The following is a 14051-nucleotide window of genomic DNA, read 5'->3' as shown; positions in this document are numbered from 1 at the left end:
CATTAGGAATCTGAGCATGGTACTTTCAAAAGTTAGGCCTACAGATGCAGAAAAATGTAAGCTTAACTGCTGGCTACTCTTCTTCTGTGGCTTAACTCAATGCGAGAAGGTCACAAGTGTTTCCATAAAAGCTGTCTGGGTTTAAACATCTTCTATTGTACAGAAAGTGAATAGCTTAATCAATTTATAGTGACAGAATTAGATTACTTCCCAAGCAAAGTACATTTTTAGTCTCCTCAGCTATAGAAGATTGTAGCTCAGCCTCTGAATGTCAGAGAAACTAAACAATGACATCCCATATGCATCATCGGAGTCACGTTTTTCCCGGGTATTTTACAGCTTGTTACAGCATTTGGCTCCCTGATTTGCATACTGGTACTACTGCTTTTCGAGCTCAAAACAAGGTTTTTCTGCAGATAAGTTCCAAAATAATTATCGAAAGAGGATGAATCCTCAATGCAGAAACAACAAAGTGGGGAGAGCTTGTCAATCTGGTCCACTCTGATTTTTTCAGTGTTAAAAAAACAAAACATATTTTTTTGCAGGTCATCTAATAATTAGGACAGGTAAACATTTATTTGAACACGCATTTCCCGATCTGACAATGATAGCCTACCTTTTGGGCTTTACATTTGAGATTTGCAATATTTTTCATGGTTCTAAGTCGACTTTTAAGCATTTTGAATGAAGAGACATTTGGGAGCCAAATGTGCCTGCTCTTTTACATGAACAGAGCCAAATGAGCCAGCTCACCGAAAAGACACGGAATGCCCATCCCTACACTGACACGGAGGTAGGCTATTTAAAGAGTGTATGGTGGGTGGAGGAATTGACTTACAAATCTATGGATATAGCACCATATAGCCTACCTAATTTCTTAAATAGGAAGAAATAGGCTCCAACATAAAGCCCTCTTGTTAGCAAATTAAAATGAAGATGTTAAAATGAACTATGCCTACTCAAATTGTCCTACTTTCAGCACCATGAGCTGTTCATTTCCGATTGATTGTGCCACGGCTGTTGCCTCAAGTTTCAGCACCACAATGTGGCTTATTGTGAGGTCAATAACTCTGATAAATAGGCCTACATCATGGGCAAGAAACATATAACAATAAAACATATATATTTTAGTAGTAGCAAGCTATCAAAGTTGACCTCCGGTCCTCCTCATTATCACGCTCTCCTCCTCAAACAGAACAGAACATAGGCTATAAGCTAGTATGCGTGCAAGATAGTGACTTTTATGGACTAGGCCTAATAAAACAGGGGTTCCCAAACTTTTTCACTTCCAGCATTGGGGAACATCTGCACGCACAAGTTTTCTGTTTTTTTGTCTTATTTCTTGTTTGTTTCACAATAAAACATATTTTGCATCTTCAAAGTGGTAGGCATGTTGTGTAAATCAAATGATACAAACCCCCCAGAAATCCATTTTAATTCCAGGTTGTAAGGCAACAAAATAGGAAAAATGCCAAGTGGGGTGAATACTTTTGCAAGCCACTGTATTTCTATGGGCACAAGCACTGTTCATGACACAAACTGTTTAAAGCTTATTTCCTGCAATTCACAAATGTTCTCATGGGGTGCCGTTTTAAAGCTCATTTTCTTGCAATTCTATACATTTTGCCATGTCTCGTGATATTTGAGTGACTCAAACATTACAACAAAATCTATGGGCTAAAAAACCTAGCTAAAAAACGTTAGCTGACATTGGCTAGTTGATCTGGACATTTCGGGCAAATTATAAATAGTTCTCTAAGGTATGCAATGACTAACATAATAAGAGGAAAACTGATGATGCACTACCCAATTTCGAAATTGCACCATGCATTCTACTATCAACTTTCAAGAGTAAGTTGAATGCTCCCCCATTTTCCACCAGGTACTCATTATGTAAATGTTGATCCATCCCTAAGCATAATCGTTTGCAGACACAGGCAGAGTCCTAAAAAATTGCCTAAAGAGCTAATAATGAATTTGGAAAATAATAATACATTTTACACGAGCTATCTACCCTAAAGCTGTATTTAGTAGAAGCAGATACAAACTGAAAAGCCTCTCTTTTAGAGGGACAAGCTTATTCCTAAATCAGCAGGGTTAGAGTTCAGTAAATGCAGGTGATGTCGTCATGGTATGAAGATGGCTGAAGGGTGAGTGAGAAGTCGCAAAATAGTTTTTGTTTTATAATTTAACCATCGTATTATATCACACTTTCGGCATTTTTTTTTCTTCATATAAGATGTTGCTTCCTTCATATTTAGCTCTTGCTACATTCACCCATTTCAAAACGTTCTGTCTATTCTCGAGGCAATGCGAGGAAGTCCATCGGGGTTTGTTTACCAAAATATTGCACCAGCTGGTTAGCTTGATGGCTAACGTTAGCTGGCTAGCTAGCAGTGGCTAACAAACTGGTTGCTGCCAAATCGCAGAGACAGACGTTTTAATCGTGTGACAAATGTAATTTGGACGATTATTTCTTCCCCCTGTTGTATTTATTAAAAGTTATTGATAAAATACAGCTCTGTGGTATTGACAGTTAGCTAGCTAGGCTAGTTGTTGTATACGTCTAATGCAAATTCCCTGGGGTGTATTCATTACGTCTTGCAACTGAAACCGTTTATCGTTTAAGAACCAAACGGAATTAAACAGAGCAAACGGAACAAAACGGGAGGGACCTACCTGAATTTGTCCAATAGAAACTCGGAGGTGTGTATACACTCATCTGAGACCAATCTAGCCAGTTTAGCTGTCTGGCTAGCCAACACATGAGGTGTATTCATTACGCCGATTATGTTGCAAAACGTTTTGCAACAAACAGTTTACTCCAAACGGAAAATGTTTTGCAACAAACGGCGTAATGATACACCCCAGGTGTTGGCTAGCCAGTCAGCTAAACTGGCTAGATTGGTGTCAGATGAGTGTATGCACACTGTTACTCTCCTGTCTGGCCAGATTGTTAATGGCCTAGCTAAGGTCACCTACATAGTTAAGTAACTAAAATGCAAGCTATGTATTGCATGACATTGCCCTGTTGATCCATTAAAAAAAATATCCCATCACCATGTCTCTTGACTCCAGGGAAGGCTGCGAAGGCTGGTGGGGAGGCTGGCTTCAGCAAAGCTTCCAGGCTGTCAAAGATAAGGTAGGCATCCATGCTAGCCTGCACGGATATTTTTACATTTACATTTTAGTCATTTAGCAGACGCTCTTATCCAGAGCGACTTACAGTTAGTGAGTGCATACATTTTCATACTGGCCCCCTGTGGGAATCGAACTCACAACCCTGGCATGGTAAGCACCATGCTCTACCAACTGAGCTACACGGATAACCTGATTATCTCTCCTTATGATGCATAATAAACTACAAAATAAAGCTAGCTAGCTATTGTTTTATGTGCTGTGCATCAAGAAGGCAAATTCAATGTTTTCAAAATGACTCATGATAAAACATAAAAATCAATGAATATCCTTGTGACATCCAATGTACGCTGATATTGCAGACATCTTACCTTGTTTGGACTTGTCAATGTAAATCCAACATTTTATTGTTTTTACAGTCATCTGAGGCGTATGAGTTTATAAAGCGTGACCTGACAGAGTTCTCCAACGTAGTGCAACATGATACTGCGTGCTCCATCGTCGCCACAGCAAGTGCTGTTAGAAGCAAACTAGCGGTAGGCCATTTGGTTCTTTACTATGGCTCACAGTGACCCATATGAGAAAAGCTAATATGCATTATTACTTGGTTATTTATAGGCTTACTTCCTGTCTGACATATGTTACCTGGCCCACTTTGTTACAGGTGGAGGGCTCCTCTGACACCACAGAGAAGGTGAAGAAGAGCCTGTCCAGTTTCTTAGGAGTGATAACAGACACCCTCGCTCCTCCCCAGGACATGACCATCGACTGTGATGTCATTACGCTAGTGGCAACTCCAGCAGGCACCACAGAGGTGTATGACAGCACCAAGGTGAGGATGTTAAGACTGTGTTTAACTAATCACTGTGACAGTGTTATTCAACTAATTAAGGAAGAGATACTATGCTGTTTTACATTTTACTGCACTTACTGCTAATATTTACATTACATTTACGTCATTTAGCAGACGCTCTTATCCAGAGCGACTTACAAATAGGTGCATTCACCTTATAGCCAGTGGGATCACCACTTTACAAAGTTATTTTAGTTTTGTTTTTGGGTTGGGGTAAGGGGGGGGGGGGTAGAAGGATTACTTTATCCTATCCCAGGTATTCCTTAAAGAGGTGGGGTTTCAAATGTCTCCGGAAGGTGGTGAGTGACTCCGCTGTCCTGGCGTCGTGAGGGAGCTTGTTCCACCATTGGGGTGCCAGAGCAGCGAACAGTTTTGACTGGGCTGAGCGGGAACTATGCTTCCGCAGAGGTAGGGGAGCCAGCAGGCCAGAGGTGGATGAACGCAATGCCCTCGTTTGGGTGTAGGGACTGATCAGAGCCTGAAGGTACGGAGGTGCCGTTCCCCTCACAGCTCCGTAGGCAAGCACCATGGTCTTGTAGCAGATGCGAGCTTCAACTGGAAGCCAGTGGAGTGTGCGGAGGAGCGGGGGTGACGTGAGAGAACTTGGGAAGGTTGAACACCAGACAGGCTGCGGCATTCTGGATGAGTTGTAGGGGTTTAATGGCACAGGCAGGGAGCCCAGCCAACAGCGAGTTGCAGTAATCCAGACGGGAGATGACAAGTGCCTGGATTAGGACCTGTGCCGCTTCCTGTGTAAGGCAGGGTCGTACTCTCGAATGTTGTAGAGCATGAACCTACAGGATCGGGTCACCGCCTTGATGTTAGCGGAGAACGACAGGGTGTTGTCCAGGGTCACGCCAAGGCTCTTCGCACTCTGGGAGGAGGACACAACAGAGTTGTCAACCGTGATGGCGAGATCATGGAACAGGCAGTCCTTCCCCGGGAGGAAGAGCAGCTCCGTCTTGCCAAGGTTCAGCTTGAGGTGGTGAGCCGTCATCCATACTGATATGTCTGCCAGACATGCAGAGATGCGATTCGCCACCTGGTTATCAGAAGGGGGAAAGGAGAAGATTAGTTGTGTGTCGTCAGCGTAGCAATGATAGGAGAGGCCATGTGAGGATATGACAGAGCCAAGTGACTTGGTGTATAGGGAGAATAGGAGAGGGCCTAGAACTGAGCCCTGGGGGACACCAGTGGTGAGAGCACGTGGTGCGGAGACAGCTTCTCGCCACGCCACTTGGTAGGAGCGACCGGTCAGGTAGGACGCAATCCAAGAGTGAGCCGCGCCGGAGATACCCAGCTCGGAGAGGGTGGAGAGGAGGATCTGATGGTTCACAGTATCAAAGGCAGCAGACAGGTCTAGAAGGACAAGAGCAGAGGAGAGAGAGTTAGCTTTAGCAGTGCGGAGAGCCTCCGTGACACAGAGAAGAGCAGTCTCAGTTGAATGACCAGTCTTGAAACCTGACTGGTTTGGATCAAGAAGGTCATTCTGAGAGAGATAGCAAGAGAGTTGGCTAAAGACGGCACGCTCAATAGTTTTGGAGAGAAAATAAAGAAGGGATACTGGTCTGTAGTTGTTGACATCAGAGGGATCGAGTGTTGGTTTTTTGAGAAGGGGTGCAACTCTCGCTCTCTTGAAGACGGGACATAGCCAGCGGTCAAGGATGAGTTGATCAGCGAGGTGAGGTAAGGGAGAAGGTCACCGGAGATTGTCTGGAGAAGAGAGGAGGGGATAGGGTCAAGCGGGCAGGTTGTTGAGCGGCCTGCCGTCACAACATTTACATTTACATTTACGTCATTTAGCAGACGCTCTTATCCAGAGCGACTTACAGTTAGCGCATACATTATTTTATAGAACCCACAACCCTGGCGTTGCAAACGCCATGCTGTCACAAGTCGCAAGATTTTATCTGGAGAGAGAGGGGAGAAAGAAGTCAAAGTATAGGGTAGGGCAGTGTGAGCAGGACCAGCAGTGTCATTTGACTTAACAAACGAGGATCGGATGTCATCAACCTTCTTTTCAAAATGGTTGACGAAGTCATCCACAGAGAGGGAGGAGGGGGGATTCAGCAGGGAGGAGAATGTGGCAAAGAGCTTCCTAGGGTTAGAGGCAGATGCTTGGAATTCAGAGTGGTAGAAAGTGGCCTTAGCAGCAGAAACAGATGAAGAAAATGTAGAGAGGAGGGAGTGAAAAGATGCCAGGTCCGCAGGGAGTCTAGTTTTCTTCCATTTCCGCTCAGCTGCCCGGAGCTCTGTTCTGTGAGCTCGCAATGAGTCATCAAGCCACGGAGCTGGAGGGGGAGGACCGAGCCGGCCGGGAGGATAGGGGACATAGAGAGTCAAAGGATGCAGAAAGGGAGGAGAGGAGGGTTGAGGAGGCAGAATCAGGAGATTGGAGGGAGAAGGATTGAGCAGAGGGAAGAGATGATAGAATGGAAGAGGAGAGAGTAGCGGGAGAGAGAGAGCGAAGGTTGCGACGGCGCATTACCATCTGTGTAGGGGTAGAGTGAGTAGTGTTGGAGGAGAGCGAGAGAGAAAAGGATACAAAGTAGTGGTCGGAGACATGGAGGGGAGTTGCAGTGAGATTAGTAGAAGAACAGCATCTAGTAAAGATGAGGTCAAGCGTATTGCCTGCCTTGTGAGTAGAGGGTGAGGTCAAAAGAGGAGAGGAGTGGAAAGGAGGCGGCAGAGAGAAATGAGTCAAATGTAGACGTAGGGAGGTTGAAATCCCCCAGAACTGTGAGGGGTGAGCCATCCTCAGGAAAGGAACTTATCAAGGCGTCAAGCTCATTGATGAACTTTCCAAGGGAACCTGGAGGGCGATAGATGAGAAGGATATTAAGCTTAAATGGGCTAGTGACTGTGACAGCATGGAATTCAAATGAGGAGATAGACAGATGGGTCAGGGGAAAAATTGAGAATGTCCACTTGGGAGAGATGAGGATTCCTGTGCCACCACCCCGCTGACCAGATGCTCTCGGGGTATGCGAGAACACATGGTCAGACGAGGAGAGAGCAGTAGGAGTAGCAGTGTTTTCAGTGGTAATCCATGTTTCCGTCAGCGCCAAGAAGTCGAGGGACTGGAGGGTAGCATAGGCTGAGATGAACTCTGCCTTGTTGGCAGCAGAACGGCAGTTCCAGAGGCTGCCTGAGACCTGGAACTCCACGTGGGTGGAGCGTGCAGGGACCACCAGGTTAGAGAGGCAGCAGCCACGCGGTGTGAGGCGTTTGTGTAGCCTGTGCGGAGAGGAGAGAACAGGGATAGGCAGAGGCATAGTTGACAGGCTGTAGCAGATGGCTACAATAATGCAGAGGAGATCGGAATGAAATGAACTAAACATCTGGGAAAGGAGAGAGCGGGGCCTCTCTCACCACAACTCCCAAATATAACTCTCCCAACTTCCACCTCAGAAACTATAATTGTTGTAAACTACAGTGGTTCAATGTTTTCTAGGAATAGACTAACTTAGTTTATTCAGCTAGCTAACTAGGTGCAGTATTATTCTGTGAAAATCGTTCAAGCACTTAGTCATAAGACGCCACAGCCAGCTAGCATGCCGGACTCCAACAACACGGTTTAGCGCCAATACTCGGCCACAACAAACCACCAGTGTATCAACACGCAAGCAGATCGTTCGTGTCCGTGTCCGTGTCTAACGTTGTGGGCTAGTCCCGACAGCTTGAGCGAGTCCGTCGTCAACTTATTCAGCCAGTTAGTTAGCTAGAATAGTTAGCAAACTAGCTAGCCATTGCTTTCAGACAAAGAAGAACCCCTCCTTTCACGGCACGAACACACAGAGAGAGCCAAACTAACGTTAACTAGTCACCCATGTCCCGAATTCCTTGAACGACTCGGGCTATCAATATGTAAAAAACAAAACACAAATGTAGGTTATGACTTACCCCTAGCAGCTACTGTTAGCTAGCCAAGTGCAAAGCTAGCCACTGAATTGACTCAGCCAGTTCGCGTCTGTTCGCTCGGTCGTTCCAGCTATTGTTTACTAGTAGCTATCCAGGTAGCAACAAGCTAGCTAAATTTCAAGCACAGTAGCCACTTGCTACCTAACGTTAACGGTTCAGACAATGAGGTTAGAAAACAGCTGAATGGTAGGCAATTATTGTATGTAATTATTGTAGGCAGCCAGCTGGCGTAATTACAGGCACTCTCAGGCGTGAAACAACTATACCGTTGCTAATAGCTACTCGCCAGCTAGTCCAGGTGGTGGGTTAGCTAGCTAGCTTCGTGCTACACCGGGCATAGCCGAATACAATACTAACCTACAATAATTACATACAACAACCCACGATAACTACCTACAATACCTAACTACAATCTAAATACATAGTTTAAGCCTTACTCGACAAAGCCCAAGCTATGTATAAAGCCAAGCTTACCCGACGCCAAGCTTACCCGACGACCTCCTTACCCGGAGAGCCTGTACAATATACCAGAATATATCTCAGAAATGTTGTTAACATTGTTATAACTTTTCCCCCATCAGTTCAAACATGTAAGAGTGGTTCGTCTCAGAAGTGTTACTGAGCTCCAGAGCAGAGAGGATGGTTTATCCACATAATTGTGCTTTAGGCCTAATATAAAACAAAATACGGTCTCTTTTTGTTGCAATACCAGATACCAGGGGTGGATTCACTAGGAACCAAATGGGGAGGGACCTTCCTGAATCTGTCCATTCCAATAGAAACTCGTTTTTGTTGCAAAACACAACTCTTGGAACTAATGATTACACTCCAGAACACATGTTGTGTCACATGAGTTACAGTGTGTGTTTTGTTCCCTAGGCTCGTCTCTACAGTCTACAAGCTGACCCTGCTACATACTGCAATGAGCCTGACGGTGAGACAGTTCACAACTATCTCTTTCTTTTCGATCTGTTTCTTCACTCTTCTCATTATATTCAAGAAAAGGTCATCATGTGCCATGTAACATCACTAACCAGGCTTCAGTGCCCTCAAAACATAAAAAAGCCAACAGAATGGCAATGACAAGGGACTAAAGGCCCTATGATTACTCATTATACTCTACCCTAAATGTCTAGTCTTGGAAATCCCAGACCTAGGCCAACAGCTCTAGGTCTGGAAGTCATGACGGATTCTCTTGGTAACTTTGAAAAAAAAGAAATATATATATGTTCCGGGCAAATCACAAGTTTGGGTGGGTGGGGCTTAAAATTTGATCAGAAATTGCTCATGAAATTCATACTTACCATAACCTGTAGGCAGACATGCCAGAACGTTGCGATTGGAAACCAAAGTTTACAGGCAACTTTTACAGTGGTTTTAATGAAGGTAGTTGATGCAAATTAGCTACTTGCGAAATGCATTCATTAAAATAACCTCTGATCTCCATCTTGTTAGCTACTATTTTGTGTCTGGGGGATGTTTAAGTGAGGGCAACAAGCGAATAAGGCAGTGATGTAAGAAAGCCGGATGTCCCAACTCCTCCCTTTCCTCTTTGCCAAGTGGCGTAGTGGTCTAAGGCACTGCATCGCAGTGCTAGCTGTGCCACTAGAGATCCTGGTTCGAATCCAGGCTCTGTCGTAGCCGGCCGCGACCGGGAGACCCATGGGGCGGCGCACAATTGGCCCAGCGTCGTCCAGGGTAGGGGAGGGAATGGCCGGCAGGGATGTAGCTCAGTTGGTAGAGCATGGCATTTGCAACGCCAGGGTTGTGGGTTCGATTCCCACAGGGGGCCAGTATGAGAAAAAAAGAATAATAATGTATGCATTCACTAACTGTAAGTCGCTCTACTAGAAACTACTAAATGTCCTCAAATGCGCTCCAATATGATAATCCAAGCCTGCAAGCCCTCTCTTGCTTGATATTTCTGAAGCAAATGTTAAGTTAAGTTTGTTCAATTTCTGTGTACTCTAATCTGTAATCTAATGTGGGCATTAAAATCTGGCAGTTTTATGAATTGGGCCTACCCATTAATCATGGTCAAAATGAACTCTTATTACAATGAATACAAATAACTTGTCAGGACAAGACTTGGGAAGTTTGGACTTCTTATTTTCATGCAGTTAAACTGTCAAACTTTTTTGTGTCTTGAGTGTGCTTTAATTGTGTGGCCTGTGTGTTATCCTAGGTCCCCTAGAGCAGTTTGATGCGTGGCTCTCCTGTTTCAGTCTGGAGGAGAGGAAAGGAGAGATCTCTGACCTCCTGGTCAACAGCCCCTCTATCAGGGCCCTTTACACCAAAATGGTACACTTATCTAACCCTGCTGTTAAGACCTTTTATCATAGAAACACTAGAGCTTAACATTATTTACCACATTAATAGAATAAGTTAATTACTCTTGTTCCTAACAATGCAAAGTCTGGGTGTAAAGTAGCATATTATGCATTTGCATCCCTAGGTGCCAGCAGCTGTAGCCCATTCTGAATTCTGGCAGCGGTATTTCTACAAAGTCTTTCAGTTGTACCAGGTAATTCAGCCACTTTTTTAGTTTTGTTGTTACTGGCATGGATAGCTCTCATGAACTGTCATGCACCCCCTTCTATCATGTTAGAATGTAAACTCTGCCCCCTGTTGGACAGTTTGTAGAGGGGCCTTAGCTCCAGTAGGTTAGTAAAGACTCTGGGAAAACATTGAGATTGTGAAAGATAATCGCGGCACCCAGAACCAAATCTCCTGCTACTCTATTTGGATTCAGATGCTTTCCAATGTTTCTTAACAAAGTCCACGCCCACCTCTGCCAAAGCCCGTTCCTAGCCCCTCTCTTTTCTGGAAAGTCCACCTGTGTTTATAATTAATATTTTATGTGCTGCATGCTGACAAAAAGGAGGTATCTGACAATGTTTTCGATGCAACTATTTCACAGGTAAGCTGTGTTTTTAGAGAAATTTCCAGTTAAAATACCCATCAACACTTCATAGCACCACCTCCCTGAATACATAAAAACACAATAAAAAGCTGGTAGTGTTCTGCTGATGGATAATAACTATTGTGACTGACCACCAGGAGGAAGCGAGGAGAGTGGCCCTGAAGCAGAGAGCAGAGCAGACTACCCACACAGAGGCTCTGGGCTGGGAGGAGGAGGATGAAGGTGTGTTGGATAGTGGATTTCACAAAGGTGAAATGTTTTATTTCTGTGAGATGTGGCCTGAAAGAAGTCAGTCAGATTAGTGCAGGTCTGGCTCATGTGACTCACTGTTCTCTCTCCCTTATTTCTACCCCAGATGACTTCCTTGGCGCCACGTCTTCATCTCGCCTGGACTTCACGCCCCCATTGGAAGACCCCGCAACCCAGCTGTCCCCACTCACACCAGTCACCATGGCGAGGACCCCACTCAGCCCCATACCGTCTCCGAGTGGGGAGCGCTCCTCTACCCTCTCCCTGAGCAGCGACAGTGGCAGCCTGCCCACCCAGGTGGAGTTGAGACCAGCCAGGCCACAGCCTGCAGTCGTGGAGCTGGCCCAGAAACTCAACAAGGCAAGCCTGGAGGAGAGAGAGCCAGAGGGGCAGCAGGAGGAGGAGAGGGAACAGGGGCAGCCTGAGGTTCAGGTTCAGGTCCCAGCCCAGCCTGAGAACACAGGGAAAGCTACAGCTGAGAGGGTAACAGTCCAGGCCCCCACCACCAGACCAGAGACAGAGGGGCCCCAGGACCTGAGGGTGTTTGAGCTCAACTCTGACAGCGGGAAGTCTACACCTTCAAACAATGGCAAGAAAGGTAAAAGGACATTCTATTCAGCTATTGATGTGACTGGTTTGATTGAATAGGGCCTAAGCTGTTCATGTGTCATAGAAGAGTGTTAAGTGGTCCTATCTGACCCTGTGCTTCCCCCCAACCCCAGCAGGGTCCAGCACAGATGTCAGTGAGGACTGGGAGAAGGACTTTGACCTGGACATGACAGAAGAGGAGGTCCAAATGGCGCTCTCTAGAGTTGGCGCTACAGGAGAGGTGGGCTATGATGTATTTGTCATAATATTTTTATTGTATTTTTTCTAACCTCAAACTATAACAAAGAATAACATGCCTTGGAAACAATTGTGTTGAACTAAATGACATGTTTTATTTTCCAGCTGGAGGACTGGGAGAACTGGGACTGATGATTGCCGTGCCGTAGTGTTTCTATCCCGCCATTAAAGCGAGTTCTCGGGAGACGAACCATGCTTAACGTGTTTTAACCCTGTCAACGCCGTCACCATGTCACATTTGTTCGTAAGGGAATGTCTGATGGGTTTGGACCATGTTGCTGAAAGCTCTAGCAGAGCAATGGGAATCCAAGGCAATACGATTAGTCAAGGCACCATCAGTTGTCAGTTTGTGCGTATAAGTCTCAAGGCTGATTATTCAGTCTTGTTGGTTATTTCTTGGAACAACTTATGACTTAGAGAATATGACGCTAGTTTAGTTGGTGTTCCATTTGACTAAAGCTATGTAACATCTATAAGGATAGGTTCCCCACATGTGGGGTGCTGCTGCTCTCTCTATGTTCTGAAATGCCACTAAGTACATTGTTGCTAGTAGTTCTTCAAAGTTATGAGTGGGGGGGGGATTATTATTTTACTTCAGGCTGCAGAATAGCCATAAACGGTAACGCTGCTTATCATGTGATTTATTGAATGGTGAATATGATTTAAACTAGTTTTTTTTCCTCAAGTGATTTATGAACTTGTCTATCTTATGCAAGTTAATATTCAAAAATGAAATATACTTTGACCTTCATAGAGAGCATTCATTTTGGATTCACTCAACTCTAGATACATGGCCTTGTCAGACACATGATAGTGTGGAAAAGATATCCAAATGTTTTGTCACACAAGACACTGATCTGAGTCTAAACCCAACTGATCCATGTTCTACATTTGACTTTCCGTCTGTTTTAGTCCCTGTCCTGCTTAGTAATTGATGTGAACATATCTCTTCTGTGACCTCCAGAGGCCATGTTTCCTCTTTATTTCCTGTCTCTGCTACACTACTGTTCACATCTATTATTCTATCAGTCCACGTTGTCTATTATTGTTCTGGGTGGGGAGGGGCTCATGTGTTGTCAATTGTCAAAAGAGAAGATCATTATGATGCAATAAAGAGGCTGCAAAAGCTTCCAGGTGCCATGGTGCCAGAGTTTTGTGCTTGGATGTCTGGGGGATATGGTCTGTTATGTTATTTCTGATGTAAAATAATTAATGAGTAACAATACAGACTGCTGATCCCACAACCTGCTGTGCTTAGCATGGTATTGACATATAGACTGCACAACAGCTCTGGAGTTACCAGTGTGGGGACAGTCTAGGGGCAATGAGGGCTTTGTCTGCTTGATTTATGTAATGATACAGTATAGGCTAGCTTCATTCTGCAGTATCGCTTCATGCTATTCTGGTATTTTATTGTAATAACTTAGTCTTCATCAGTGTAAACAGTGACCAACACTCAAAGCATAAAGATGTAGTCTACATATCTTTACAATGACTGCTTTTCATTTGAATATAATTACTCTGTGCTTTGTTTTGCATGGCAGTGCAATCACATATGCATACAGTTGTACAGCAGATGTACTGTTTTAAGTTGTATGTTTCTGGTTACTAGTAGCTTGTTGGAGGAGGAATTACTTGTTTATAATTACTTGATATGTTGCATGTCTCGAGTTCTCGCTATGTATTTCACTTTACATATATTTGCACTTTAAACACCAATACGTTTAAAGCTGTTTTTTTTGGCAATTATATTTTCCTCTATTTTTCAAATGAACATTGTCATTAAAAAGAGTATCATGCAAATGGATAGTCATTGTCTGCACATTTGTAGGAAAAAAAGTAGTTTGAGTCTTCAGCTCTGGATTTCTAGAAAATCATTGCTGCTGAGAAGTGAACTTGTCAAGAGATTAACGTTTAGGCCATTATGATGGGGTACGCCTTTGCCAGGGTAACGGTAACATCGCTACGCAGGCAGGTGTCATCGTTCTGGTTTTACACACCACATGGAACGTCGACAATTTACTAACGTTGAAGGTTGCTTTTCCGTAAACGGGAAACGGATACAATCCGCGTAAAAATCAACCATGAACAGGCACCACCACCAGACTAAAGTTTGCAAAA

At 44.4% G+C, this 14051-nt stretch overlaps 1 protein-coding gene across 4 annotated transcripts; it reads left to right on the top strand.

Annotated features, from left to right (window-relative positions):
• The first annotated feature begins 2056 nt into the window (after positions 1-2056).
• Positions 2057-13737, top strand: LOC121544992 (BSD domain-containing protein 1). Of its 4 annotated transcripts, none has more exons than XM_041855295.2 (11): positions 2057-2150; positions 3079-3142; positions 3558-3674; positions 3803-3970; positions 8792-8846; positions 10098-10213; positions 10368-10436; positions 10973-11084; positions 11191-11682; positions 11810-11913; positions 12036-13737. In XM_041855295.2, exons 1-11 carry the CDS (start codon positions 2134-2136, stop codon positions 12060-12062), a joined length of 1341 nt encoding a protein of 446 aa, XP_041711229.1. In that variant the 5' UTR covers positions 2057-2133; the 3' UTR covers positions 12063-13737. The 4 variants fall into 4 exon arrangements, with proteins under 4 accessions (XP_041711229.1, XP_041711228.1, XP_041711231.1 ...); XM_041855294.2 differs by having other exon boundaries at positions 2059-2150; positions 11807-11913; XM_041855297.2 differs by having other exon boundaries at positions 2060-2150; positions 10973-11057.
• Positions 13738-14051: the final 314 nt, after the last annotated feature.

This window comes from Coregonus clupeaformis, chromosome 29 (assembly GCF_020615455.1).
Source record: "Coregonus clupeaformis isolate EN_2021a chromosome 29, ASM2061545v1, whole genome shotgun sequence".
Taxonomy (NCBI): domain Eukaryota; kingdom Metazoa; phylum Chordata; class Actinopteri; order Salmoniformes; family Salmonidae; genus Coregonus; species Coregonus clupeaformis.
The sequence above is the reverse complement of the archived record's forward strand: the minus strand, read 5'-3'. Positions and strand labels throughout refer to the sequence as shown.

Bases quoted from the DNA above. Each gene is read 5' to 3' on its own strand.
- LOC121544992 (XM_041855294.2), top strand. The intron at 3,971-8,791 runs GTGAGGATGTTA...TTTGTTCCCTAG, and splicing joins AGGTGTATGACAGCACCAAG to GCTCGTCTCTACAGTCTACA. The intron at 11,683-11,806 runs GTAAAAGGACAT...CCCCAACCCCAG, and splicing joins TTCAAACAATGGCAAGAAAG to CAGGGTCCAGCACAGATGTC.